We start from the raw sequence: 27,313 nt of genomic DNA on the forward strand, positions 1-27,313 counted from the left end.
GCAGGCAGAGAGAATTTGAGAAGATGAATCCTCTTGCAATCAAAGACGAATATGTATATGCATCGGTCTAGAAGTCTAGGTTGCGATGAAGTCAAGGGTAGTCGGACGAAGTATAAGCTTAAGCATCGCTTGAACGATGAGACAATGGAAGGAAACCGTGCAGGTGACATTGATCCTCGCAAGGACAAGCTGGACGTTCAATTCGAACCCCGCGCAGGACAAAGTTCATTGGACGGGCCCAGACAGAAGATAGTCCATCATAATGCATAAGCGGCCTTTGGTAGGTCCTCTGACAATATTTGAACCATGGTTGCACGACTCGGACCGGAAGGAACGGGCTGGAAGAAGCATTCCATCTCAAAGAGAACAGGAGGATCAGCACCTCGTTTCAGCGCCACTAGCAGTATGAAGGTCAGTGGCATGATCGGGAAATAACAAAATATGCATGTGGACGTCAAACAAACGAAGGGGCTTCGATGACCCTGGCCCGGACACTCCTCGAAGTATGGGGTACCAGTAAACAGTATCACCATGGCTCGTCCAATCACAAAGGATAGCGTGAGGTAAAGCAACGAACATATCACAGAGGGAAGTGAAATGTACTTACGATCTACTGCTTTGCGGAACCGGGGCATAGGATATCCTGACGTTCAACAATTTACATCTGTCAACATGCCGCATTGGAAACACAAGGCGAATATAAGTAGTAACCGGCGAAAAGGGCATCGGACAATGTCCGGCGTTCAAGCTTTCAAGGATAGCGCACTGACGCCATGCAGTCGTACGCTGACAAGAGCGTTACTGAAGGGATACCTTGACCTGCCATTGAGGATGATTGTGAGAATATTCAGTATAAAATGCCTACTCTTGACGTATCCTCCACCAGAAAGGAGTGAACTCACCGATACAGGCAAACGATAGTTTGTGGCTTGGCCATTCGGCCCCCGAGTCGTAGCTGCGACAAGGTGGCGAACACGAAGCAACGCCACAAGCCCATTCTTGTACAGCCTATCGATGGCAGCACTTGCTAACTGAGCTGCAACCAGCGGAGTTAAAATACAGCACTGCTGTATTGGTCTCGCTGCCTCCGCATCCTCCGATATTTCCTTTCCCGGAGTTGACGGGATTCGCCCTGGGGGTTTTGGAGGACGCGCATGAGCGCCAGTAGCCCATCTTTTGATCATAGCAAACAGCATGCGAGTTCTCGATCATCGGCATACTATCTCCACGTACAATTGGGTACAACTGTGGTTATGATTCAGTGAACTTGCAACAGCGTAGAACCTCGACGTACAAGCATGAACTGTTTCCCTCGGAGACAGGGTCATTTTCCTCGACACGCGCCCTGTCATGGACCATCGAAGACGTCATAGTACGTGGTAAACGATGTGTAGCAGGATCACATTACAATCGCGAGCACGTCCTTCTGTGTGTACAAACGGTGAGTGCGGGGAACAGGGAATGGTCGGCCAATCGCGGCTTGACTGCACGGCTAAGGGCAGACTGCATTGGGTATAAAGAGCCTACGAGGGACGGTCGCAAAGTGGAGTAACGAACCAGACTTACATGAAGGGATGCCTCTCTGGTAAAGGTCTGGGAACAACCACTGTTGGCGTCGGCGACCTCACTGAAAGCAATCAATGGTATTCGTGCCGTCTGCTACTCAGCTCGCCTATTCGAAGTCTGGGCCGTACTTTTCAGAAATATACACGCCCAGAATACCCGTATGCGGTACCGGTTAGCTGATCTAAAGTGAACAATCTCCGCCGACGAATCGATACACCAAAAGATCGCACCCACGAGCGTCATTATCCGCTTCCTGTGCAGAGAGTAAGTGATTTGAGTACACAATGAACCTGCCACATGCTAATCGGCTACGACGAGGTAATCGCGCCTGTAAAGTGCGCAAAGTAGGGAGTTCTCGGACGTCCGAAGTTTGATGATTATAAAGTCGTGTGGAAATGAGTCTGCTAAGGAGTATCATGGTTTGAAGGGTGCTATGGATGAACCTGGGAAATCGTTGAGAAGCATAATGTGAGCCCAGATAGAATGATCCAGAGTAACGCTGACCTGGGCACCAAGCTATACAGGGAGGACTGAGGAAATCCGAGGACATGGAAGACGCATGAGAGATATGCTCCATCTTGGGACCAGATTTCATTATGCAGAGAAGCCAGTCAAAAGTTTGCGCAGTGGAGATGTCGAAAGCATGTACGACATCTCTCGGTCTGAGCCACGCATCGAAGTTCACTGTCATGACCTGTGGGATATATTAATTAAAAGCTAGACGATTAATAGCCCGCTGTTACATGTCGATTAGTCGAGGGAGGACAACACTCTCATGCCTCTCGATAAGAGGACTTACCGCGTATAAAGTACATGTGACACCTCTCGCTAGTCCCTCCTCAACAGCCCTCCCATCTCTACATCCTCCTCTTCCGCACCCGATGTGGCCACCACAAGCCCCTCGTTCATCTCTCTCTTGACGCACATCTGCTCCGCAATGATGATTGTGAGGGTCGCGCTGCCCAGCATGATGGCCCAGAAGAAAAGGGAAGTCGGTACGGCTGCCGAGTAATAAGTCGTGAGAACGAGGTGGTTGAAGAGCAGGGTCAAGGTGAAGTCCAAGATCATCCGTGGCCGTCGGACAAGGGTATATAGGTAATATATGCTTCAAGTAATGAATTATTGGCGAATGCCGCGCCGTGAGCTTTAAAATCATGTGTGAAAGGGTGCGTGTAATGGGACGCACTCTGCTGTTGAGGCAAGAACCCAGCATACTGCCAATACCCATCCCCTCCATGGATCGAAACGGCTATCCATCCCTGCGGACCAAGCGCCACCTTCGGCCACCAGCTTTCCTCCACTCCAGGAGCCCGTGAAAGAATTCCATCGGTCTGCACCATGCATTCGACGGAACGTTGGCCTACCGGCCATCTCTCTCCAATCCATCAACATCCCTTCGTATATGGGCGGGGACAAACGGTCGTGCACGCGATTATTGATACGGATGCTGTCTGGCAAACGTGAGAATTCTCACCTACATTGGCGCTTCCGCCCTCATAGTCTAATGAATTTGGCTCGGCGAAGATGGAGAGTAATGGAGGTACAAGAATTGACAGAGTCAGATAATGAAGACACTGCATGGCTACTATCTGGAGACGAGGAACGCGAGCAGTGTTAATGACATTTGTGAGCGTAGAGCCGTAACCTGAGAAGACCTTCTTGAGAAATGAGGAGCACGGGATCCCAATTGGAGGGTCTTGAAGGCGCCATAGCCAGAGTATGTAGCCAGAGCTTTTGAGTCGGCAATTACAGTGTGAGGAACCCGGTTCGCTTATATGAACACCTAAAAGTATGTCGGATGGGTTAGAGGGGAGAGGGGAAGACAAAGCGGTCGACGGTGGGTGGAAACAGGATGGAATGGTTGAACGGAGCTGGCCACGTGGATCTGTGTGGCGTTAGACCCGTGTGGCGCATCACGGTGCGAGTAACCCCCGCCGTTCGAGTCGACCACCATCACGAAACTAGCACTGCTTTCTTCCTGACTGCTTTGTGCGTTGTGGTCGCACAGATATACCTTGGCGATATGCCGCCAAGTAATTATGGACCTTTATCACAGGTTGAGGGCTCTGAGGAGCATCCCACATCCGCTCATGCATCCACAGAGGTGTTGACATCGACTCCCATTCGTCCTGCAATCTACTATGGCGACGGTCCATTCGATCCACCCAGCTCTGAATCTGACGAGTCCGAAGTACTATTGGAGAAACCTTTGACACCTGGCGCTGCTGAACGCGCGGAGTACCCAACTCTGGGTGAGGAGGACGAAAGAGTGACCGACAACGGGCTCTTCGTCGGCGGACGACGGAAACAGGTTCGTTTGGTCTTTGTGATTATATATGAATCAACGCTCAGTATCGCCATGATAATCCTGTTATGGTCGTGTGCAGCAATGGTCATCTATACGGTGGCTCGTGTTCTCACTCGTGGGACTCCTCTCCTTCGCCGGAGTCGTAGGCATATTCGCCGGACTTTCTTACAAAGAGACGAAACGCATAGTCCGGGGGCATGAGAAGCTGACGATGGAGAATGTATTCAATGGGACTTTCAGAGTCGAGCGATCGGAAGTGAACTGGGTACCAGAAGGTATGTCCCGTTCTCGTCTTGGATGTATCATGTACTCATCATTGGTTCTGTGCCCAGCCGGTGACGGCGTGTTCTCCCTCAATCAAAACGGATACATTTCGCTTGTCGACCTCAAGACAAACACGACGACAAATCTAGTTGCGACAGCGGACATTAAAGATGTATGTTTTAGTGTAGACTGTGCGCTGTGTATATTCACCATCGTCACTTTCACCTAACTATATCTCATATCACAGGAGAGCGGTAATCGACTGCACTGGTCGAGCTGGAAGTTATCAGCAGATATGAAGCATATGCTCATCAAAGTGGACACCGTCAAGGTCAGTTAACGCACACATACAACGTCCTGTCCTCAAACTCAATCTTTGGCGGATCGTTTCTCCCTACGCTTAGCAATGGCGCCACTCGAGCATGGGCAACTACTATGTCGTAGACCTTGACACGACCGAAACACACCCTATCGTCTCACCGTCTGACCCTCCAGTGACAGCTTACGCGACATGGGCGCCTATTGGAGAGCCCATCGCCTTCGTTATGGACAATGATCTATACGTGCTCGACACGCCGACGTACGTGTTCACTCAACACACTCATTTGATCCTAGACATCGGAATTGTGGTAAACTAGATCAATCAACTGTACGATATCTATTTCTTTTCTATACGCAGTTCGACATCCCCGGTAACTGTAACGTCCAACGGAAATGCATCTCTATTCCACGGCGTTCCGGATTGGGTGTACGAGGAAGAAGTATTCTCTGCGGACTTCGCACTCTGGTGGGCTCCGGATTCGAGCAAGATTGCATACCTCGCATTCGACGAGACCTTGGTTCGTTGACCTCCTATAACCTCCCAATCACCGCAGCTAACGCAGTCACCGTTGAATTTAGGTCCCTGAGTTCTCCTACCCTGTCTACAATCCCACCGACGACAACGACGCCGTCGTCCCCTACACTTCTTCCATCACCATGAAATACCCCAAGCCCGGATATCCGAACCCACTCGTGACTGCCCATATCTTCGACTATGCTAAATTCACATCCGAACGCGCTCTCGTCGGCGATGTCACGCCCTCCGAATACTCATTTTCTCTCACATGGGAGGGCCGACAGCCCGCCAACGACAGCATCATCACCCAAGTCACCTGGATTGGCAACTCGAGTCTCATTCTCAAGGAGAGTTCGAGGGACGCTCTGACCGGCAGTGTCGTGTACTTCGATCTTGACGCCGTGGAGGAGGCTCAGAGTGTAGTTTGGGGGACTGTGGTGAGGAAGCTGGGCAAAGACGGAGAAGAGGGAGATGACGGGTGGATCGAGGCGAGCCAGGATGCGAAGCCGCTGCCGGAGAGCGTGGCCCCGAGTGGCGCGTACTTGGATATCGTACCGAGTGGGGGCTATAATCATATTGCGCTGTTTAGTCCTGCGAATTCGAGCGTCCCGAGATTTTTGACGGAGGGTGAGTGGGAGGTGACGGGTATCAAAGCAGTGGATGCTAAGACAGGCACTGTGTGCGTTTTTATCCCGATATCTCATCGTCTTTGCGACCCTCGAGCGGTATGTTGGACTGATTACTTTTTGGTCAATTGGGCAGATACTTCACCGCTGCCAAACCGTCCATCGAAAGACACATCTTCTCTGTGGCCTTGCCCTCGAATCTCGCTTCGGGCCTCTCATCGGAGCAGCAGGAAGCACGACCTGAACTCGTCGAACTCACGGATACGTCTTCCACTGGGACGTTCTCGGCTGAATTCTCACCTCAGGCCGGGTTCTACCTTCTGAACTACGATGGCCCGAACGTTCCTTGGCAGAAGATCGTGGCTGTTAACGATAGCAGTACGTGCTATACAGTTCTTGACTGTCTTCAGAGACCTAACCACTTCGTGATCGAACAGAATTCGAGCATGTGCTGCACGACAACGCTGCGTTGAACGAGACGTGGAATCGATTTGAAGCCCCCATTATTCAATGGAGCACGATTGAGAGCAATGGCTACGGTGAATATCCCACACTTATCCGTCTGTTTCCTTGCGACTTTACTGACACTCACCCATCTGCACAGAGCTCAATGCGATGGAAATGCGGCCACCTCGAATGGATGACTCCGGACGAACAAAATACCCCGTCCTCTTCCGCGTCTACGGCGGTCCTGGCTCTCAGATGGTCAACGTCGGTTTCAACCGCGATTGGCATCATTATCTAGCGGCGTCGTTGGAGTATATCATCGTCACCGTCGATGGGCGCGGGACTGGGTTCAAAGGGAGACAGTTGAGGAATCCGGTCAGTCGGAATTTGGGGTATTGGGAGACGGTGGATCAGATTGAGGCTGCGAGGTGAGATGATTCGTTTGAAGCTATCGCGAAGAGAGTTTACTGTTTTGTGTAGGATATGGGCGACGAAGGAGTATGTTGATGATAAGAGGATCGGGATATGGGGATGGGTGCGTTGTTTGGGTCCTGATGTGGCATGTGGCGCATGTTAGGCTAATCTCCATGACGAAGTCCTATGGCGGCTTTATGAGCTCGAAAGTCGTGGAAGCTGACGCAGGGATACATTCGTTGGCTATGGCCGTCGCGGTACGTGGCATGACCTCCTATATCTTCTATCCATTCTCGCTCAAAATAGTGAACCTCTGCAGCCCCCCACCAGCTGGCGTATGTATGGTGAGCACATAACCTACTTACTCGGAGTGTTTGAGCGGTGGATAACCACGGATATCTGCACAGATTCGATCTACACGGAACGGTACATGGGCCTCCCAGACCTGAACCCGGGAGGGTACGTGAACGCGTCGATAGCGAATGTAACGGGGTGGGATAACGTGGATTATCTGCTGGCACATGGAAGGTGAGTACTTCCTCTTCTGCCACGCTAGCATGGGAGTTCTTCGTACGTGTTGACGGATCGCGTGTGCGTGGACAGCGGGGACGATAATGTGCATTTCGCGAATACGGCGCATCTGCTAGAGTGAGTCTCATCTTGTTTCGAGGGTACCTGTCCTCGTCGAGCACATGATACTGATCCAGGGGGCGTATAGCATGTTCACGAAAGCGCACATCCGGAATTTCCGGTTCAGGATGTTCACGGACAGGTGAGAGCGGGTTCTAAGTTTGTGGCTTTGATGCTCCACAGACGGCTGATATGTCGGGAAATATAGTGCGCACAGTATATCCGTACGGGGGGCGTACTTTGAGCTGCACCAGTTTATGACAGACTTTTTAGTAGAGAAGTGGGGCAAGGGTGGGCGGCGTCGAGGATGGTGAGGTGCGGAACATGTACGGAGAGGACGAAGTAGGTAATATAGAGAAATAGGATGAGTAGGAACAATCGAGTCGGGGATAGAGCGGTCTCGCCCTGACCCCTGCTGAATCTCGGCCTCTGGGGCGTTTGTAAATCGTTAAGAGGCATTCGCGCCGGGTCAGGACGGCTTCGATGCTTGAGAGTCGGTCTTCAGCCTGAAGCGGTCTTGACGTTGTCTCCCATGACGCTCTGCTTCGCTCTCCATCAGCCTCGACCACTGCCCGCAACCGCAAGAGCGATGCCCGACCATGACCCCTCCCTCGTCCACGTCTTCCACCGTGGCCAGAAGCGAACGCGCAACGCAAGAGGGATTTGGAAGTCCCACACCCGGCAATCCGCGGCACAGAGACGAGACCGGTCCGACTCGGCTGCCCACCATATTCCCCACCCCGTCCACAGGCGTCCTCAGTCGTCGTCCGTCGCGAGCTCAAGCACAACCACTTCGTCCTTTGGTCGCATCTTTGACGACCCGGACGTCCTAGACAGGTACGGCGACGGTAACGGCGACGAACTCGACCTTGACGCGCTCTCGCTCAACCTCCATCTTCCCAGCAGGAGCTTCAAGCGACAGCGTCGGTCGGTGAGCAGAGACGAGCCAGCTGCAGAAGCGAGTCCTTCCGGCCGCTTCTACGTTCCGTCCCTGAAAGCGTCTTCCTTTGCTTCGCCTGCTTCGAGCTCTTCCACCTTGCTTTCCTGCGCTTTGCCCGAGGATGCAAAGTTTCCCTCAGGTCCAGGCATGAACATCCCACTGCCGGTCCCCCTCGACCAGCATCTTTCCAACAAACGCACGAAGACGTTCTGCGACTGGCGAGATTGGGAGGACCTCAAGGAGACGTTTGCTTCCGCCGCAGAGGACTGCGAATGTACGTGCCGTCCTCACTTCTATCGTTCTATATCTACAACTCGTCGCATTCCAGCGGACAACTCCTCACGAGCTCTCGCCACCCTCCGAGCCGTCGTCCACGAGTGCCATCGCTTCATCCAGATCCTCGACGATCCCTCCATCCTCTTCACCTCCCGCCGCACACAGCTCAGGCGCACAGACAGCGATGAGTCTGCACACGATCTCACTCCGCCGGAGGAGCGTCTTAACCGAGACTGGGGTGTATCTTCTTCACGAACCGGAGATGAAGCTTCAGCAAACGCAACGCCCTCTCTTCCCTCACGGTGCGCATCTTTTTCTCATCACCAACTCCGCGTAACGTTTACGTTCAGCATCTGATCACTTCACATCGTCCCCATCGTGACTTCAATTCAATATCCATGTGCTCCTCCCTTCTGCTTCCAGACCCCCAGATCTCCCAACTGCCTTTCACGTCCTGCTCGGCATGTCCCTCTTCCTTTTTGGCAATCTCATCGCCCAAGACCCTTCACTAGCCACCGGCGACGAACCCACGACACCCTCATCATACTGGCTCTCCGCCGTAGACGTCTTTCAAATATCCGAAAACCTGCCTACTACACACTCCCATCGCAGCAGGAGCAGCAATTCCAGTACCAGCTCACGGCCGTTCGAGATCGAACAGACGGACTGGCGGATCGGCATTGTATGGGGTCGAACTCTCGTCTCTCTTGCCGACGAAAAGCTTCGAAGCACATTGTCAACCCCAGCCTCCGTGCCACTCACCTCTATCATCCCACTCCCAAAGCCTCAGCCCATCCCTACCTGGCCACCTCTTCGTGCTATCGCAGCCCGTCGCCCACCCGGTACAACCACCCCCTCAACCTTCACCCCTTCCGATTACCTCTTGACTGCACACGATCAACTCTCTCGCGGAATCTTCCACATGCCACACCCACCCTATCTCTCCTCACACTCGCATATCTTCGCTCGTGCACGCTCTAGTTCGGGTCTGGGCTTAGGCTCCTCGCCACACCCTTTCAACCCTCTTCCCCAAACCCTCACCCCCGCTTCTCAAGACTCCACCTTCTCTCGCGCAAAGGAGCTGTACACGATTGCTAGCGAGGTTCTTTCCGTGGCGGAACGCCTGCCGAGTGCGAAGGATAGGACGTACTGGGCGAAATGGGCAGATGCGATCTTCAAGCAGATGAAGGATGTGGGCGAGGTGGAGGCATGGAGGGCAAGGATATGTTTGGCCAGGGGACGGTGTTGGCTTGTTGGAGCTAGAGTGGAAGAGCTTGAGGATGCGCTGGAGAGGGAACAGAGTGCAGCCGCAGGTTCGAGCAGCGGTGGTGGCGACGATTCAAGCAGAATGGCTGGCGCAGGTACAGATGGGATGACAGGTTCGGTGTTGGAAAGTAAAGAGGCGCAGGAGGCACGGCAAGCATTGGAGACGGCCATTTCGTTCTTCGAGCGTGTGAAGGGACCTGCTAGCACATCGAATGATGTCGATATGGAGATGGATGATGTTCGTCCCCTGGTGCGTTTTGCCTTCATATTGGGAGCGTGCGTAGGAACCCTCAAGTGTGCTTATTCATCTGTTGGACGTCCGATTGTTCTCTCATTGTAGCTCGCCGAAGCCCTGCTCAGTCTAGCGAATATTACTATCGACGAGAGCAAGCGCGAGGAACTTTATGCTCGCGCAGAGGCTGAAGGTGGTGCCCGCGTCGACCTCGATCCTCCGCTACAAAAGCCAAGTCAGGAACAGCCGCCAGTGCCATTGTCATTACCAGCAGCATCGTTCTCGCTACCATCAACGCCGCTCTCGCCACCGCCATCAAGCGCCACGCCAAGCGATGGCCTCGGAAGCCTTCCAGACGACGATGAGGTGGTATATATGGACTCGAGTTAGATTTCTTTCCTCTGGGTTTTATGTTGTCCTTGCTTCCTCCGGGTGTTCTGATCTACTGTTTCCCTGCTGCTCCTCTGCTGTTTTCTCTCGTCATCTCCGTGGATCATGATAGTGCATATATACATAGGTGCATAGATGAATCTCATGAACATTTGAGCTCTCAAGTCGAATACCCCTCATACCTCCCACTCCTGCATACTAGTACTTATTCTTCACCCGCTCCTCATTGACTATCCCATCCCCTCTGTTCTTCACATCATGTCCCCCCACCCCCACCCCCTCCCCCCTTTTTTGCTTTCCCTTCATTTTACCCCTTCCCTTCATTCCCTACCATCATTTCCACCATCCATTAGCCCACCCATTCCCCTTCATATCCATTCCTACCTCCCATATATCATCCCCTTCGTCTAGTTGCCCCACCCCTACCTACTCCTACAACTATGTATCACATCACACATCACATCCACGCATAGATACATATCTGAATCGGTCCGTACATATACACATCTGTAAAGTCTCATTTGCTCTGACTGTTTCTTCTGCTACGTCTTCATATTTCATGGTTTGTGCGTTGTTGCTTTGCTTACAGGCCTTTTCGTCGGTTGAGCTTCTTCGGTCTGTTTGCTTTGGGTTTGTTTGTTTGTTTGTTTGTTTGTTTGCCGTGGCCCGAGAGGGTGAGTTGTGCTCTTCGTCTTCGAGTTGGTGTGACCGCTTTTCCTCTTTACATGGGTTTTTTGGTAGTCGATATGTGGTTTTCTAGGTCTAGGACTGTATACGATGACACATATACATACATACGTAGGCACGGACACCGCTAATCATTGTCATGCAATTATTGCCTTCATCTTTGCGTCGAGTATGTCGAGGCCTGTGGCGTAACTTATATGGCGCGCACCGTGGCGGTTTGATTTCGTCGTGGGAAAGGTGCGGAGTCCGAACTACATTTTCTGTAGACCTTCGACACGACCTGCGCTCACTTTTCCAAACCCCTTCGCTCGTCCTCTCCCGCTCTCTTCTTCTCTTTTCAGCTCAGTCCAGCCTGTGTGGGGGGAATTGTTGTTGAACAGTGAGTCTCTCTACCTACTTGTCGTGTATACTTTCTTTTTCTCTTCTTTCTTTTACTGTATCTAAGTACTCTTTCGTTACGTTCGATGATGATCCATGACCGACAAATTTAGGAAGTGCCGTCTAAATACCCTTCGTGTTCATACGCGAGGTGGTACATGTCGAGCTCGGTTCCCTGACTTTTATTCTCCCTTCTCCATGTTTCTTGATATGCGCGCTCGTTTTGATCATGAAGATCCGTTCTGACAAAAACTTTCGTCGATCTCAGGATATAGGACGATGCGTGTCTAGTTGATGGTCGAAGATGGCCTCTCAACAGCATAACAGAGCAGCCATTGGGTTGTGAAACTGTGTGTTGATTGGAAAGCGAAGATGTCTGGAAGGATACACGGATGCGGTGGGCTTTTGGTGGGCTTAATTGTTAGAGGGTATGTATTCTATGTGTATCCTGGCTACATATATATCGAATTTTGTTCTTGTCGCTCGGAATCCTATATCCATTCGATGGACTCCTATTGTCAGCATTGAGTACTTGAGTCGTGAACCTCGGAAAACCTCTCGCACTTTCTGTTACTTTAGTCCGACCTCACGACTGCATCTTGCACTCTTTTACGAGTGATTCAAAGTTGAGAGGAGCTTCATGAGAGCTACTCCGTGTTCGTGAACACGAACAATGAAACGGACAGTGGAGAAAAGAAAACCAAGAATTGTACAATTAAACACTACTGGCACAAATATTGCGTCTATCGAATTCTTCTTCCTTATTCGTACTTTCCTCTCATATCTTCTGCGCTCTTCAACACCACATACAAGGACGACATCGCTTATTGATCCTCCTCTTCCCTGCCAAAAACCGAACATTTTGGTACACAAGAACCCAAAGAGGCGAATGCGGGGTGCAGATGAGTACGGGTAGACCGCTTACTGTGACAAAGACTTGATCTTGACGATGATCGACTGGGGGTCAAGGCCCTGGAAGGGGACCTGCTCTTGAAGACCGCCGCACCCTTCCTTGACGGTGCCCATGTAGCCGTACTTGGGCGTGAGCTGACGCTCGAGGAGCCATGTGCCGAGCTTGGAACCGAGCTGTATTGAAACAAGAGCGCGGGTCAGGTTAGGTGTATGAGAGAGAGTCGGGCGGAAAAACGCACGGCGGTCTTCTGGTTCATCGACTCGACGACAAGGACGAAGGGGCTGGTTCCGATCTTGCGAAGCGTCTGAAAGGGAAACGAAGACAAATGAGCGGTTGGCCATAACATATACAATAAAACAAGGTTTACCTGCTCATCGACCACGTTCAGTGTTGGCTTGTTAATGAGACCGACGTCCAAGCCCTCTTGCCTGCACCTGAGGACGGCATCCCAGGACCTGTAGAGCATGTCGCCGTAAGAGACGACGTAGCCAGCCTTGCCCTCGGCGATGACCTCGTCCTTTCCAGGAATGAACTCGTAACCCTCGCCGAAGAATTTCGACCCGTCTTCCTTGAGGATCCATGGGACCTTGGCACGGGTGGAGAAAACGAAGCGGACGCCACGCTCGAAGAAGACGCGCTTGATGACTGCGATCATCTGAAGAGGATCCGCGGGGAAGTAGAGCCAGGACTGAACGTCGGAGAGACCGTTGTCGGCGAAGAAGGAGTTGACACCGAAGTGACAGGTGTTGTCGGCCATCTCATCGACTAGAACCATTTTTGTGAGCATCATAACCTGAACTATATAGGACGATCCAGACGTACCACCAGAGTGCGAGAAGTGGCAAAGGACGTTGCAGTTGTTCAGGCGAGCCATGGTGATCTCGGAGACAACCATTTCCAAGAAGGCGGAGAAAGTAGAGAAAACACCGAACTTGCCCTCGTCGAAACCGAAACCAGCTGCCGCGGAGAAGTTGCCACGCTCCATGATACCGGAAGGAACGAAGACCTCTGGGTGCTTTTGGTGGATAACCTTCAAACCGGTAGAGCCCTCCAAGTCACCTATTCGCACGTCAGCGGGTTCAACGACGACATACGGATAGACACAACGTACTGTCAATCACCATGACCTTCTTTGCGGCCTCTTCCTTGCTCAATGGGTCGAGGACCAGATTGACAGCTTCACCGAAGACAACTCGGTTGGCGCCGTTCTCGCGAGTAGATCCCACGTAGAGGTATGGGACAGTGGTCGGCTTGATGTTGAGGAGGATGTCGGCCATCTGGTTCTCAGGATAGCCACGAGTCTTGAAGTAGTCGAGCGCAGCCTTGACCGGAATAACATCGTGACCGTGTGGGGAACCTTCAATAGCGGCAATACCAGGCGCCATAACGCGCTTCGAACAGACTAAAAGTTTACAGACGGTGAGGGTCTGGGACGCTAAGTTTCTGAGCATATTACTGACCAGCAGCAGGACCATCATAGGAAATGGCCTGAGCGATACCGGACCAGAGCTCATCGATGTTCTCGCCTTGGACGGTGAAAACTTTGAGGCCGTGACCCTCGAGCGTCTTGTGAATCTCGAAACCTCCGAGGTAATCGGAAGGATGACCAGCGATGGTGACGTTGTTATCGTCAATAAGGAGTTTGATGTTCAAGCCCTGTGCGACCGCGAGTCGAGCAGCCTCAGCATCGTTGCCCTCCTGCTGAGAGCCATCCGAGCCCAGACAGAAGACAGTCTTGTCACGGTTGGCGAGGGCGACACCATTGACCAAGGGCCACATGTGGCCCAGACGGCCAGAGGAGAATTTGACACCTGGGGTCAAACCAAGCTCTGGGTGGCCAGGAAGTTTTGAGTTTGCAGCGCGATAATGAAGGAGGTGCTCTGGGGGAATGTGTCCCTGAAGAGCAGCGATGAGGTATTGGGTGGCAACACGGTGGCCTGAGGAAGCAACGCGACAGGTCAGACGCGAGCTGGGCGATTGGTATGATCACGTACCAGCTTCGTCAAAAACGATGGGATAAAATTTGTCGGAGAAATCGAACAAAGACAGAAGGATGCAGAGCTCGGGGACGGTGTCGTAGGCTCCGCCTAAGGGGTAGCGAGTACTGATGAGCTCGAAGTCATGGAGGTCATAGGTGATGATAGGGGCAAACGCTTACCAGTGTGCCCACTCACTCCCCTGGCCGCACCAGTGGCGGTGAAGAGAACGATGACATCGCGAAGCAACTGGATGTTCGCGCGGAGAGTATCGCGCTCAGTGTCGGTAAGCTGGGGCTTAGATGGGTCAAGCTTCAATCTGGATGAGACACTTGGATGAGCGACATAAAGGCGGTTTATTTAGTGGTTGTGCTCTCACTTCTTGTACTTGGAGAGAAAGTCGATGGGGAACTTGGATTCAGCGCCAGCCATGATCGTAGTTGTGGTGGTGATGGAGAAGGAGGTGGTGGTCGGGACGGTATCGATGAGCAAAAATAATTATATAGCGCCTCGCTCTTTGGCGCTATGACATCAATAGCCTTTCCGCCATTCGCCGCTTCTTCCAACGTTCTTCCACGCTCTCCGTGAATCCAATGTCCGTTTCCCTCGTCTCTCAGAGACGACCGTCCCTCTTCTGATTTTTTTCTCTCGCCCACAAGTGTGTGCGTCTTTGCCCTGTGGGCTACTACAGCAGCCGCCGAGCATAATTACTCGAACGTGCCGGTCTTGGCCAATCATAGACGTCCTTGACTGATGGGCTACCATCTCCGAAAGGTGCTTTTACCACCGCCTCTATCCACTGTTTCTTGGTGCCAATCAACGGAGGACCGTATAAATTTCACTATCTTGAACCCAGTGGCAGAAGTACGGTCATTACTTCTCCAACCCATCCAGGAGTACTTAGCGGTAGCGGCCGCTTCGAATTCCCTTTGGTCGGTCTGTATGCACAGTTTGCCGTATAAACCGTATCTACCGCTCGCACGCAGCGGCATATAGCTCCTTCTGCGTGTATGTGGTCGGAACCCACACCTTACACCGGCATCTGCGACCGACACCGCCCGACAGCTCGGACTGGAACCAGGATCCTCACCATGAATATGGGACTGAATAACTCTGTTCAGAGGTTGACTCGGTGATTACATGGGGAGTATGTACAGTCCAATGTTTGACTGCTTCGCATACATGATCCAAGCCCTTTCTGCGAATGAGAAGGATGAGGGTATCAGTGCTACCTTCGATCCCATGTCTTGACTAAGCCACATTGCTGTCATATCCGCCTCATCTCCATTTCATTCCTTGGTGCTGTTTGAGCGTCGCCATTAGGGGCATCCATCCAGGAGGCTTCGAGGTGGCATATGCGATTTTTATGGATTCGAACCGTCACCGGTCAATGGAGATCATGAAAACGCATGCACGATAGCCTCGAACGTCCCGAATGTGACCATGTTGACAGGTATAGCGCGTATGAGCGTCGGTGCGAGTCCGCGAAAGAAGACTCGGACACCTTCGGTGCGGTACGAGTGGACGATTGTGGACCAGGTCGTTCTGTAGGGGTAAAGGTCGGTGCTGACGCTCCCGCCACCACCACCACTTGGTGTTGAAGAGGGGTTTGGAAGAAGCGGTGATGTAGATGCTGGAGCACGGACTGGGGATGGAGAGGACGTGGGTCGTGGCGTGGGCGAGGGGGACGTTGATAGACTCTGATGTGGGTGGGGATGGGTACCGGGTATCGAGCCATCGAAGGATCCCTGAATGCGAGTTTTGACGATGTCGAAAGGGAAAGTGCAGACCCAACCTAAAATTCCCGCGACCCCACCTGCGATTAAGAGCGGTGCCCATGATAACGAAAGCGTTGTGGACATTTCTGCGAGAAGTGGGTCTTGATTAGCCATGTGCGCAGGGGAAGATAGCGGTGGTGAGAGGAAGCGGATTGTCGCTTCGTACTGAGGCAGATGCAGATGGTGTGAGCCATCGTATATGGGTGACAGGAATAGGGTCAGGAAATACTTACACCGAGGAAGTATGCTCCATACCCTGTGTCACGTAGGACAGTCGCGGTGATACCGCGGTACAGGCCCGCTATTCCGCGCTCTTTGAATATTTGGGCAGCCAGAGCTCGAGCCGTAGGTGTAGTCGAGGACGTAGACCCTCGGATATGGATCGGTTCGAGTGACTGTTGCTGGTGAATCTTGATGAGTTCGATGGGGGCGGTAATGAATCTACAATTGGCGCAGTAGTGACATACTTTAATGTCACCTCGGCGGTCCGCGCAACAGAAGAGAGAGCCACGTACGCAGATACAACACCACATCCTGCACCAGCCAGCCCTATCTGGGTGAGCGTCGGGACCTGCCCTGCATGATGCAGTTGAAGCCGGAGAAAGAATCGGTATGACGCGAATACGATGCCGTTCAGGAGCGCGCAGGAAGCCTGTAGATGTGCACCATCCGCAAGTGAGATCAGGGAGAAGTACAACCGAGTGGAACAAGCACGCACCAGAGGTGAATAGATACCTTTGTAGAGACCCAGGAAGCGTTCCTCGCGCACGATAGTGGTTATGGCATGGGACGTCGAGCGGTATCTGGCTTGTGTTGCTGGACTCTGAAAGCGTACTTTCACTAAAACCGCAAGTAGTGGTACCCATGATTAGTATTGCCAGTGTGACCGATATGTCGATGCTGAGGTACGTCACCAGTGTCAAAGGGATAGCCAACAACTAAGGCAGCCATTCCTATAAGGTAGCCAGTCATCAGCATCGCTAGTGTGTGACAGGTTCAGACATCATAAAGTCGAACTCACCCGCTATAGTACCCGCCGCAAAGTCCAATGTCGGGTCGAGGTCGACAGCATCTACCACCAAGACCAGAACGCGGTTTAGGTCGATGTTCACCATGACGTTCGTTTCAGGAGAAGGTGAGGACGACGCACCTTTCTTACCTTCATGGCCTTCAGGAGCTCCCATGGGTTCAAGGCTTCCCCTTGTGTAGGACCGTGCGTGTTGACAAGTCCGGGTGTTAGAAGGTAAGAGGGTTCATGGTTTATTACATACCCATGTTGATTCTCTTTGTACCGATCGCATACGCTTTGAACTTAGCCCCGAAAGTCAACTTTTCCGACAAGAGGGCTCGTCGCTCTAGGTCGCTCTCTCGAGTCCTCAAAAGTGGGATGTATACCTATTCTCACCCCTCCACCGTGCTCACGCATGGGATGAAAAGTATTACGGGGCCTGTCTGGACCGACTAACATATTCGAGCCTCCCATACCCCCCTGACTACACATCAATCCAGGCTATTCTGAATCAACAACGGACGAACTTCCGTTATCTCCACAATGTAAACTCACGGTACAAGGTGAACCCTGTTCTACGCACGGACAGAGCTGCTCACACGATATTCCGAGGAGGTAACGCAAAAAAAAGTATTCCGAAAATACAAGCACCAGCCATGATACTTATACGTGCAGCAGTGCCCTCTCGTACCAATTCGTCGCCACCTTGAGGCTTCCGTACACGTTGAAAGCTGGACGTCGAGTTTCCGGCCCTGCAATTGGTTACTCTGAACCTTGGCATGAATAAGTAGTAGATTGCGAGATATATGTGTATGTAGTAAAACTGGTCCGGGGTTCGTCTGTCCGACTCGGAGTCGCTACGGTGGGTGGAAGTTGTCGTGCAGTGTTGATGTTGTGGCTCTTTGGTCACAAGTATCTTGTAATACGACAGTTTGCAACCTTTGTAGATTGGCTTTCCATGCAGGGTGAGGATAAGTATATGGAGAACTGCCACGATGTTCATGGATGCAGAGCAGTCATCGAAGAGACCGGCAACTCTGGTCGAATAATTAGTAGATCCGGATCTAATCTAATCTGAAGCGTGGGCTCCACTCCTGAACACTCCCTGTCTCTGACGCAGGTCTATTGGATCGACCTTCATCTACCCCTTCTCACCCGCATCTCTTAGACGTCCTTGCATCATCCCAACGTCGTCTCAATACTAGATCAGCTCTATCTCAACTGACCTGTGCTTCTGCAAATGGATGCTCGGCCAAATCTGTTGTCGACATCGCGTACACCATCCTCATCCTCCATCAAAGAACGCATATCCAAGCTCTCTGTCACACCTTTGCATCCCGTTGCCGCACTTCAAGCTCATGTCGAGTCAGTAACTGGTCTTCGGTTGGACAGTGCACCTCTTTTCAAACTATCTGTCCCGAATTGTCATTAACGAACTCAGTGCTCATTCGCATTCTTCTCCAGATTCGTGCCGTCGAAGATTCCGCGTGCACGGAGGATGCAGATGACTGTCGTAGCGTTGTGGTCAACCTCAATCGCGTTGATGAGTTTCCTATTTTTGCTTCTGTGGTCAGCCTGCACTTCCTTTGTCCACGGAACGTCATCTTGTTCACCGCTACGCTTTACGACACAGCTCGATTCCGCCTTTGTGGCCTTTCCTTGCCGCCTACCTACTCTGGGCATTGTATGTGGATACTGCACCTGAGCATGGGGGTCGTACAAGCCCATGGTTCCGCTCGGTGCGCTTTTGGAAATATTTCGCTGAATATTACCCTGCTTCGTAAGCCCCTTGCAATCCTATGGCATGTCGCTCTGAACAGGACGCTCATTCACGCTGGGACATTGACCAAAGCTTTAAGAAGGTCATCATCACCACTTGTGTGATTGACTTCACAGTCTGACGGTGTGTGCTTAGGAATGCGACCTTCCACCGGATCGGCCATATGTGTTTGGATACCATCCACACGGTGCGTCTTACTTTGTTCGGTTCGGCTCCATCCACTTATCCCCCTATTGGTCTGTGAACCAGGTATCATCGGAATGTGAGTATCACATCGTCTCGCCATAGAGGAAACTCAACTCGATGCTTCTTTCGATTGTCTTCTCAGGGGCGCCATCGCTACTTTCGCCACGGAAGGGACCGGCTTTTCTGAAGCGTTCCCCGGGCTTCAACCTCATCTCCTCACCCTCACCTCCAACTTTAATGTCCCAATATATCGCGAGATCCTCCTGCTCATGGGAATATGCTCCGTCAGCAAGCAATCGTGCAGCAATATTCTGCGTAGAGGGGCGGGGCAGGCTATTACCATCGTCGTGGGAGGTGCAGCAGAGAGCTTAGCAGCTCGTCCTGGGACGGCAGATTTGACTTTGAGAAGACGGTGCGTGTTGGATCTTATATATTTTGTGCATCGATTCTCACTGCTATATATATATGTTTGCTTTAGGCTCGGATTCATCAAGATTGCCATTCAGCATGGGTATGTCGATGTTCTCGGAGCTATGGATGCATGAATTGCTCATCAGATAGTGGTCTGTAGAGCAGATCTTGTTCCAGTGTTTTCATTTGGCGAAAACGATGTAAGCCGAGTACCCACTCGCTTTGTGCCTATATCAGACGATTCATTTCACGTTGCTCTCTTTTCTTTTCCTCCCGGACGACAGATATATCAACAAATGGCAAATGACCCGGGCACCACGGTTCATAAACTCCAGAAGAAGTTTCAGAACGTCTTCGGTTTCACGCTGCCACTCTTCCATGGCAGAGGGCTTCTAAATTGTACGTCGAGTTCGGTCTGTGGAATCTTCATCTTGATGACAGTCACTCTAGACAATCTCGGATTGATGCCTTACAGACGACGCATCGTCTCCGTCAGTAAGTAAAGCTCAGCCTTCATCCTCTTACACTGATGTTCATGGGCATGAACAGTTGGACGACCAATCCATGTCAAACGTTCTGAGAAGCCGACGGTGGAGGAAGTTAGGGCGACGCAGGAGGAGTATATTGCAGAACTGATGAGGTGTGTACACAGTTCCTCCTCGGGCTGCCTTGGGTGTTATTCACGGGCTTCATACGGCAGAATCTGGAACACATACAAGGATGAATTTGCTCGTTCAAGGCGGAGAGAGTTGAGCATTATCGATTGAATGAACAGAAAGTGTTCGATTTACGTTACAATACCATTTCTTCGCCATGATTCGTATTTCTTGCCCGAGTACATCACCAAGCGTTTCACTACGAACTAAAGGATATACCACATGTACCCCACACATTAATCCGGACTCCATTGAGAAATATTTTACGACGCACAGATTGCTCCTCCGAGCGTGTGGCGTGTGCTGAGGAAGGTCAAGCGAAGGCTCTCGAAGGACCCGGAGAGAAGGCGCGCCACGTGCACGCGTCGACTAATGACGCCTCGACGCGCGTCCCCACCAGCCTGCTCTCGTCCACCACAAAGTCCTCTCGCTTCTCTCTTTCTTTCTCCATCCCCCATAACATCTTCTCCACTCTTACTTAGCCATGGATCCCAGCGGTGCCGCTCCCCCACCCGGTCCCGACGATGTTTCCACCGCAATTCTGCGTCCAAAGAAGTCGTGCGTGTTCTTACTAGCGTTTCGTCCTGAACGTGTCGGGTTAATGGGCATCTCATCTTAACAGGCCAAACCGTCTCATTGTCGACGAGGCGACATCAGATGACAACTCAGGTATTTTATAGTGGCGTCGCTTCGCGTTACGGAGCGATATTGACCGATGGTGATAGTCGCGACCCTCAACCCTGTCACAATGGAGACCTTGGGACTCTTCCGCGGAGATACCATTATCGTCAGGTATGTGTCTTGCGTTAGTGCGAGTTATTGTGCGTGTTACTTATGTGAGGCTTCAGGGGTAAGAAACGGCGAGACACCGTTCTCATTTGTTTGAGCTCGGACGACGTAGAGGAAGGCCGTATCCAGATCAACAAAGTAGCACGCAACAACCTTCGCGTCAAGTTGGCGGATCTCGTCAACGTACATCAATGCCTAGACATCAAATACGGCAAGCGTATACACGTCCTGCCCTTCGACGACTCTGTCGAGGGCCTCAGCGGAAATATCTTTGATGTGTATCTCAAGCCATACTTCCTCGAAGGTATGTCTTGTGCCATATGTGCATTCACTGCAGTCGCTGAGCCGTTTATGGTCCCATAGCCTACCGACCAGTCCGCAAAGGTGACACGTTCCTTGTTCGTGGCGGTATGCGAACGGTCGAATTCAAGGTCATGGAGACCGACCCCGCAGAATATTGTATCGTCGCACAGGACACGGTCATCTTCACAGGTGAGCTCATATCAAGTCCTTTCGCCCTATTAGCCGTGACTTAAGATATCTCGACGAACAGAGGGTGACCCCGTCAAGCGTGAAGACGAGGAGTCCAATCTTAGCGACGTCGGTTACGACGACATCGGTGGCTGCCGCAAGCAGATGGCTCAGATTCGCGAGCTTGTCGAACTTCCTCTCCGCCATCCTCAACTCTTCAAGTCGATCGGAATCAAGCCTCCTCGCGGTATCCTCATGTACGGTCCTCCCGGTACTGGTAAAACGCTCATGGCGAGGGCTGTCGCAAACGAGACTGGTGCTTTCTTCTTCTTGATCAATGGACCAGAGATTATGAGTAAGATGGCTGGAGAGAGTGAGAGTAACCTGAGGAAGGCATTCGAAGAGGCAGAGAAGAACTCCCCCGCCATCATCTTCATCGACGAAATTGACTCCATCGCACCCAAACGTGAAAAGGCAAGTTCTCTGGTTGTCCTACACCCATATGACGCTCGTGGCTTACTCTTTTACCGGTAGACGAATGGCGAGGTTGAGCGTCGTGTTGTCTCCCAACTTCTCACCCTCATGGACGGTCTCAAGGCTCGCTCGAATGTCGTCGTCATGGCTGCAACCAATAGGCCGAACTCCATCGATCCTGCCCTTCGTCGTTTCGGTCGTTTCGATCGTGAGGTCGACATTGGCATTCCCGACCCCACTGGACGTTTGGAAATCTTGCGCATTCACACCAAGAACATGAAACTCGCCGACGACGTTGACCTTGAACAGGTACTTACCTATTCTTTGATGATTCGCCTTCGCGGTACTTGACCATCACTATTAGATTGCCGCGGACACGCACGGTTACGTCGGATCCGATGTCGCTGCACTTTGTTCGGAGGCTGCTATGCAGCAGATTCGTGAGAAGATGGACCTCATTGACTTGGACGAAGACACTATCGACGCCGAAGTTCTCGACTCTCTCGGTGTGACTATGGAGAACTTCCGCTTCGCTCTCGGCGCCTCCAACCCCTCTGCCCTTCGTGAGACCGTCGTCGAAGTACCTACCGTCAAATGGGAAGACGTCGGTGGTCTGGACAAAGTCAAGCAGGAGCTCCAGGAGACGGTTCAGTACCCTGTGGAGCACCCCGAGAAGTTCATCAAGTACGGCATGCAGCCGTCGAAGGGTGTTTTGTTCTATGGCCCGCCTGGTACCGGTAAGACGCTGCTCGCTAAGGCCATCGCCAACGAGACCCAGGCCAACTTCATCTCAATCAAGGTCATTTTTACTCTCTATTTCTCCTGAAGCAAAATTGAGCTGAATGTTGTTGTGGTTGTTGTAGGGCCCTGAGCTCCTCACCATGTGGTTTGGTGAGTCTGAGGCCAACGTCCGTGATGTCTTCGACAAGGCTCGTGCCGCCGCACCATGTGTCATGTTCTTCGATGAGTTGGACTCCATCGCCAAGGCCCGTGGTGGCTCATCTGGCGACGCTGGAGGTGCCGGAGACCGCGTTCTCAACCAGATCCTTACCGAAATGGACGGTATGAATGCCAAAAAGAACGTCTTCATCATCGGCGCCACCAACAGGCCGGATCAAATCGACTCTGCGCTCCTTCGTCCCGGACGTCTTGATCAGCTCATCTACATCCCCCTTCCTGACGAACCCTCTCGTCTCTCTATTCTTACCGCCACCCTTCGCAAGTCTCCAATCGCTCCCGATGTGGACCTAGGCTTCTTGTCGAAGAGCACGCATGGCTTCTCTGGTGCCGATTTGACGGAGATTTGCCAGAGGGCCGCCAAATTGGCCATCAGGGAAAGTATCGAGAACGACATTAGGAGAGCGCGGGAGAAGAAGGCAAAGGAGGAAGCCGCTGGTGAGGATGCGAAGATGGAGGAGGATGAAGAGGAGGAAGACCCTGTTCCTGTCATCACAAGGTTCGTCCGGCCTGTTCGCGTGTAAGGCACTGTATTGAAGTTGTTCTTTGCAGAGAGCATTTCGAGGAGGCCATGAAGTACGCTCGTCGCTCCGTATCCGATGCGGACATTCGGCGATACGAGATGTTTGCCCAGGTCAGTTTTATCGTTCATTATGAACTCCACATTTCATTGTACTGACCTTCGTTGTCTGCGTTCTAGAACTTGCAACAATCCCGCTCCTTCGGTTCATCCTTCAAGTTCCCTGAAGGTGGTGCTGCTGCACCGGGCGCTGCTCCCGCTGCCGGAAACGCGGGCTTCACTGACGATACGCAGGATGATGATTTGTACGCTTGAGTGATTTGTGACGCGCATGATCATTTGCAACGTTTCTAGCATGAATGTGATGGAGTAGATTGTTTTCCCCTTGTATCTTAGCAATGAACCAGTGTTTTCTCATTTTGCCCATGTGCTCTTGGCTCGATATAAGGTAGTAGTGAATCTGTGGTTGGACGATCCTTGTTCGCAGGATGTAATGCTGTGTGGCCCAAGTAATGAATAGTCTCCCTCAAGCCCAAAGGACCCTCATCAGTCACACGCTCAGAAACTGGCTATTGGAATTCGAACACGTGGTTGACGCGGCGTTGTTGAACTTGCACGACGCGACGCGGCGCGCCCGCTATTCGGAGTCTTCTTTTCACCTTGCATTTTCGACAGAACTGACAGGACGACATTTCCTCGGTGAACTCTGTTGACTCTGGAGGATCTACTAAACTATGACTCCCACAAACTAGTTAACGGTTGATCCAAGGCGTCTCGACTCCAAAGACGCGATGTCTCCGGCGCTGATTTACCGTGTGATTCTCGGTGTTTGTATATTTCTGCTGTATGACGATCAAATTCAACACCGCGATCCGCGAGCTGGCGATTCACTCTGATCTCACATCGTATGGACCCCTCGGAACCGAAACTCATCTCCGTCCGGGGAAAGACTGTGTTCTTCTGCTGGTCAATGCTCTACTAGAGTCCCCGCTACTTCTCGGCGCAACTAACGTGGTCTTGACTAGGAGCATTTGGAGAAACCCCACAAAGTCGCATTTACTAGGCGCGTTTACATGCACAATCCAAGTGGTGTGGGTTTGCGATCCCTGGTCGGCGGCGGGCGGAGGAAGTGATCGACGACACCGTCAGAGTGTTTGGCTTCTATCTGGTCGAACTCAGACCAAACAATTCAATGCGCATATATAAGTCACGACGCGGTGTTCATTGCACGCCAGTATCCTTCGTGCATACTACCAGTCCAGGAGACTGAACTCCACACCGCTATCTACATCTCTACTCCACCGACTGGTTTCGTGGGCCACTCAACTTGATCCTATCTCTCAGCTATCCAAGTTGCTTTCGCTCCGACATAATCTCGTTTCTATTCCACCAGTAGTCCATCATGATAGGCCCTTCCTCCAGCTTCGCTGTGCTTGCTACTCTCGCCTCTGCCATGGTCCTCTCTGCTGCCCCTTCGGTCGAATGTATGTCCTTACAGCACGCAGTCTCTGTTCGCGGCCTCGATATGTTGGCTAGGGACGCGCCTGTCGTTCCGCTTCCCGTGTCGTCCAAAACGACAAGCAAGGCGACTCCTACGAGCAGTAGCAAACCTTCTAAGACCTCGGCGAGCAAGAAGAAGAGTGGCGATGGCAAGCCTAAGCATAATGACGAAGGTATGTTTCTTATCCCCTGTAGTGCTCGCCTTCTGTGTTTCTCACAAACCGCTGGTGTCCAGATTCGCCTTCCAAGAACAAGGACAAGGGTGATGATGATGTCGAGAAGAAGTTCGTATCTGCTGCTTCCGTGACCGATGGAAAGAGCAAGAAACATAAGGGACACAAGGAACATAAGGGGAATAAGGTGCGCTCGCCGTTCCAAGTGACCTTGTTTCTGACTTTGTTTCACTAATCCTTACCGCCTCTTGTAGGATCGACGGTGGGATCCGCTCAGCACGTTCGTTCGCCTCGACAAAGCCTTGTTCCACGATGATCGTGCGGGTTTATCACACTCCGCCTCCGATCCTGCTCTCGGTGGTGATCGCTCTCGTACGCCAGGCCGTCTGTGGCGCTCTCGCTCTTTCATCAATCGTCGCTCTCCTCATCATCACCACGACCACGACCACGAGCATGTTCACGAGCACGATCACTATCACCGCCGGAGTCATGATCATGACCATGACCATGACCATGACCACGACCACGACCACGACCACGACCATATTCATGAGCATGACCATCGAGCGCCCCACCATCATGACCACGACCACGACCACGACCATGAGCATATCCATGAACACATCCATGAGCATGACCATCGAGCGCCTCACGATCATGACCATGATCATGACCACGACCACGACCATGACCATGACCACGATCACGACCACGACCACGACCATGATCATGACAGGCGCGACCACGACCATGATCACGACCACGACCACGATCACGACCACGACCATGACCATGACCATGACCACGACCACGACCACGACCACGACCATGACCATGACCATGACCATGACCACGACCACGACCACGACCACGACCATGACCATCATCATCGTCGCGCGTCTCTGCTCATCACCGGTGAACATGGTAAACCGTACGTCGTTGAAGGTTCAAAGCGCTCCGCCGTCCAGAGCGACGATTCATCACCGGCCTTCGACAAACGCGCTGACAACTTCTCGTCGCGAGGAGTGCCAGGCCGTGTGGACATCGTTGTTAGTAGCACTGGCATCCTTCTTCGTCTTCACGAACTCAAACTGATGAATTTTTCCTTTACAGAGCCCTACCTCAGGCTTGTCGGCTGGTCAACGAATTGCATCATTGCTTCTTGCGACCGCCGCAGACTCTATGGCTGCGTCCTCGATGAACGACACAAACAACGGTACCTTCGTTCTCAACGCGTCTGAAAACGGCCAGACACAGGTCTACCTTGTCCCTGCTCCTGCGAGTTCGTCGAATAGCACCTCACCTTCCTTATCGCCTAAGGAGGTTATGGTCATGCTTGAGATGCCAATGTTCGAGGCCGAATCGGTATCCATGTCTTCGTATTGCGCCACGTTCAACCCCAAGCCTTCGACACCTGCCTCTCTGACCGCTCAGTCATGCGACTCTGAGTCTGGAACCCCTAACTCTCAGTACAGCCAGCTCTTCGCATTCAACACGGCCACTAGCGTCATCCGTCCTTTGTGGTTCGAGGATCAATCTGCGGCCTCCAGCGATCCCACCGACACCGGAGCATCGGGTTCAGCTCCAACCAACAACACCTCCATTGATCCTCCGACGCCCTCCGACGCTTCGATGATGAGCGTCACGAACTTGATGGTCGAACCGAATGGAGACGGCCCATCGGCTACCGCAAGCAATGCGACTGGAACCTCTTCATCTACTGCCGCCCCTACACCGACGCCGTCAAGTGCCGCTAGCTCCTACAACAACGCGGAGAGTGTCATGCTCGTCTTCACTCCCGATGCCCCGGAACTTCAGTCCTTCTCGGAAGGCTCCTCGCCCGACGCTTCCATGAGATCGTCGTCGCGCGAGGCGACTGCCACTTCGACGGCTTCTGCTCAACAGTCTGATGCATCATCGTCCACGATGTCGAACTCCGTCGTAAATGCCGCCTACGCCACAACCACGGATACGGCGTTGCCTTCCGCTTCTTCATCCTCTGCCCCGCCGTCGACCACACAGACGGCGTCGATGGAAGATATCGCGGATGTATCTACGTCTAGCTCGATGACCATGTCCCAGTCGAGCATGTCTCCACCATCGCAATCATTCAGCGCCTCAGTCGACTCTGCAAGCTCTACATCATCCGGAGCCGTATCGACGCCGACATCGTCGTCGACGCTTGGTGTGCAGGTTGTTGTAGAGCAGGCTGGCGCGTCTTCGTCCGTTGCGTCCGCCTCATCGACAGGCTCCAGTATGCCTACTATGACCCCTGTCAGCACGTCTCCGTATGAATGGATGTTCAAATCGGATGCTTGAGTATGGTCTATAGGAGTTTCCGCATGTAGATACCCCCATAGTTGTATCTTCATGTAGCTTGAAGGCTTCGGAAATGTCATCGTGTTATTGTCTACCTCTTCGTAGCGAATCACGTCTCACCTACACAGAGATGACAAGA

General features: G+C 52.3%; 8 protein-coding genes across 8 annotated transcripts; 5 read left to right on the top strand and 3 right to left on the bottom strand.

The window, feature by feature from the left end:
• Window positions 1-2,264: 2,264 nt before the first annotated feature.
• STEHIDRAFT_97847 (uncharacterized protein) lies at window positions 2,265-3,276 on the bottom strand (the record flags this gene model as incomplete). The annotated part of the gene is made up of 5 exons (XM_007304470.1): window positions 2,265-2,302; window positions 2,366-2,671; window positions 2,753-2,960; window positions 3,041-3,151; window positions 3,222-3,276. 4 exons carry the CDS (start codon window positions 3,274-3,276, stop codon window positions 2,395-2,397), a joined length of 651 nt encoding a protein of 216 aa, XP_007304532.1. The 3' UTR covers window positions 2,265-2,302; window positions 2,366-2,394.
• Window positions 3,277-3,589: 313 nt separating this feature from the next.
• On the top strand, window positions 3,590-7,407 carry STEHIDRAFT_57377 (dipeptidyl aminopeptidase; the record flags this gene model as incomplete). The annotated part of the gene is made up of 17 exons (XM_007303914.1): window positions 3,590-3,877; window positions 3,954-4,149; window positions 4,207-4,310; window positions 4,386-4,469; window positions 4,543-4,724; window positions 4,818-4,977; window positions 5,039-5,655; window positions 5,739-5,980; window positions 6,040-6,141; window positions 6,207-6,477; window positions 6,530-6,584; window positions 6,646-6,720; window positions 6,783-6,807; window positions 6,871-6,991; window positions 7,067-7,111; window positions 7,182-7,235; window positions 7,302-7,407. 17 exons carry the CDS (start codon window positions 3,590-3,592, stop codon window positions 7,405-7,407), a joined length of 2,727 nt encoding a protein of 908 aa, XP_007303976.1.
• Window positions 7,408-8,180: 773 nt separating this feature from the next.
• STEHIDRAFT_57984 (uncharacterized protein) lies at window positions 8,181-10,197 on the top strand (the record flags this gene model as incomplete). The annotated part of the gene is made up of 6 exons (XM_007303962.1): window positions 8,181-8,307; window positions 8,362-8,611; window positions 8,733-9,060; window positions 9,094-9,610; window positions 9,671-9,825; window positions 9,916-10,197. The coding sequence occupies 6 exons, from the start codon at window positions 8,181-8,183 to the stop codon at window positions 10,195-10,197; spliced, it is 1,659 nt and encodes a 552-aa protein (XP_007304024.1).
• Window positions 10,198-11,890: 1,693 nt separating this feature from the next.
• Window positions 11,891-14,583, bottom strand: STEHIDRAFT_121770 (thiamine diphosphate-binding protein; the record flags this gene model as incomplete). Its single annotated transcript, XM_007304471.1, has 9 exons — window positions 11,891-12,348; window positions 12,414-12,479; window positions 12,543-12,940; window positions 12,998-13,234; window positions 13,287-13,577; window positions 13,636-14,112; window positions 14,170-14,262; window positions 14,334-14,470; window positions 14,531-14,583. The coding sequence occupies 9 exons, from the start codon at window positions 14,581-14,583 to the stop codon at window positions 12,184-12,186; spliced, it is 1,917 nt and encodes a 638-aa protein (XP_007304533.1). The 3' UTR covers window positions 11,891-12,183.
• Window positions 14,584-15,548: 965 nt separating this feature from the next.
• Window positions 15,549-17,044, bottom strand: STEHIDRAFT_111337 (mitochondrial carrier; the record flags this gene model as incomplete). Its single annotated transcript, XM_007304472.1, has 6 exons — window positions 15,549-16,094; window positions 16,163-16,370; window positions 16,397-16,581; window positions 16,648-16,769; window positions 16,817-16,882; window positions 16,951-17,044. The coding sequence occupies 6 exons, from the start codon at window positions 17,042-17,044 to the stop codon at window positions 15,549-15,551; spliced, it is 1,221 nt and encodes a 406-aa protein (XP_007304534.1).
• A 1,057-nt stretch (window positions 17,045-18,101) lies between these two features.
• STEHIDRAFT_97862 (DAGAT-domain-containing protein) lies at window positions 18,102-20,233 on the top strand. Its single transcript, XM_007304473.1, has 13 exons — window positions 18,102-18,303; window positions 18,403-18,507; window positions 18,572-18,718; window positions 18,791-18,800; window positions 18,854-18,905; window positions 18,968-18,980; window positions 19,047-19,316; window positions 19,383-19,415; window positions 19,476-19,515; window positions 19,600-19,714; window positions 19,766-19,810; window positions 19,865-19,955; window positions 20,016-20,233. The coding sequence occupies exons 1-13, from the start codon at window positions 18,179-18,181 to the stop codon at window positions 20,080-20,082; spliced, it is 1,113 nt and encodes a 370-aa protein (XP_007304535.1). The 5' UTR covers window positions 18,102-18,178; the 3' UTR covers window positions 20,083-20,233.
• Window positions 20,234-20,400: 167 nt separating this feature from the next.
• STEHIDRAFT_121775 (valosin-containing protein) lies at window positions 20,401-23,696 on the top strand. The gene is made up of 11 exons (XM_007304474.1): window positions 20,401-20,529; window positions 20,594-20,640; window positions 20,697-20,763; window positions 20,820-21,064; window positions 21,124-21,252; window positions 21,314-21,705; window positions 21,766-22,014; window positions 22,070-22,504; window positions 22,569-23,161; window positions 23,215-23,296; window positions 23,363-23,696. Exons 1-11 carry the CDS (start codon window positions 20,456-20,458, stop codon window positions 23,495-23,497), a joined length of 2,448 nt encoding a protein of 815 aa, XP_007304536.1. The 5' UTR covers window positions 20,401-20,455; the 3' UTR covers window positions 23,498-23,696.
• Window positions 23,697-24,512: 816 nt separating this feature from the next.
• On the top strand, window positions 24,513-27,174 carry STEHIDRAFT_168815 (uncharacterized protein; the record flags this gene model as incomplete). The annotated part of the gene is made up of 6 exons (XM_007304475.1): window positions 24,513-24,855; window positions 24,918-25,042; window positions 25,110-25,139; window positions 25,237-25,786; window positions 25,888-25,904; window positions 25,969-27,174. Exons 1-6 carry the CDS (start codon window positions 24,585-24,587, stop codon window positions 27,172-27,174), a joined length of 2,199 nt encoding a protein of 732 aa, XP_007304537.1. The 5' UTR covers window positions 24,513-24,584.
• Window positions 27,175-27,313: the final 139 nt, after the last annotated feature.

Source organism: Stereum hirsutum, assembly GCF_000264905.1.
Source record: "Stereum hirsutum FP-91666 SS1 unplaced genomic scaffold STEHIscaffold_7, whole genome shotgun sequence".
Taxonomy (NCBI): domain Eukaryota; kingdom Fungi; phylum Basidiomycota; class Agaricomycetes; order Russulales; family Stereaceae; genus Stereum; species Stereum hirsutum.

Excerpts from the sequence above, each read along its gene's own strand:
- STEHIDRAFT_97862 (XM_007304473.1), top strand. The coding sequence starts at position 18,179 with ATGGATGCTCGGCCAAATCTGTTGTCGACATCGCGTACACCATCCTCA. Across the intron at positions 18,508-18,571 it reads TTCCTATTTTTGCTTCTGTG|CTCGATTCCGCCTTTGTGGC; the intron begins GTCAGCCTGCAC and ends TTTACGACACAG. Across the intron at positions 19,811-19,864 it reads ACGACGCATCGTCTCCGTCA|TTGGACGACCAATCCATGTC; the intron begins GTAAGTAAAGCT and ends GGGCATGAACAG.
- STEHIDRAFT_121775 (XM_007304474.1), top strand. The coding sequence starts at position 20,456 with ATGGATCCCAGCGGTGCCGCTCCCCCACCCGGTCCCGACGATGTTTCC. Across the intron at positions 20,530-20,593 it reads ATTCTGCGTCCAAAGAAGTC|GCCAAACCGTCTCATTGTCG; the intron begins GTGCGTGTTCTT and ends TCATCTTAACAG. Across the intron at positions 21,706-21,765 it reads TCGCACCCAAACGTGAAAAG|ACGAATGGCGAGGTTGAGCG; the intron begins GCAAGTTCTCTG and ends TTTTACCGGTAG.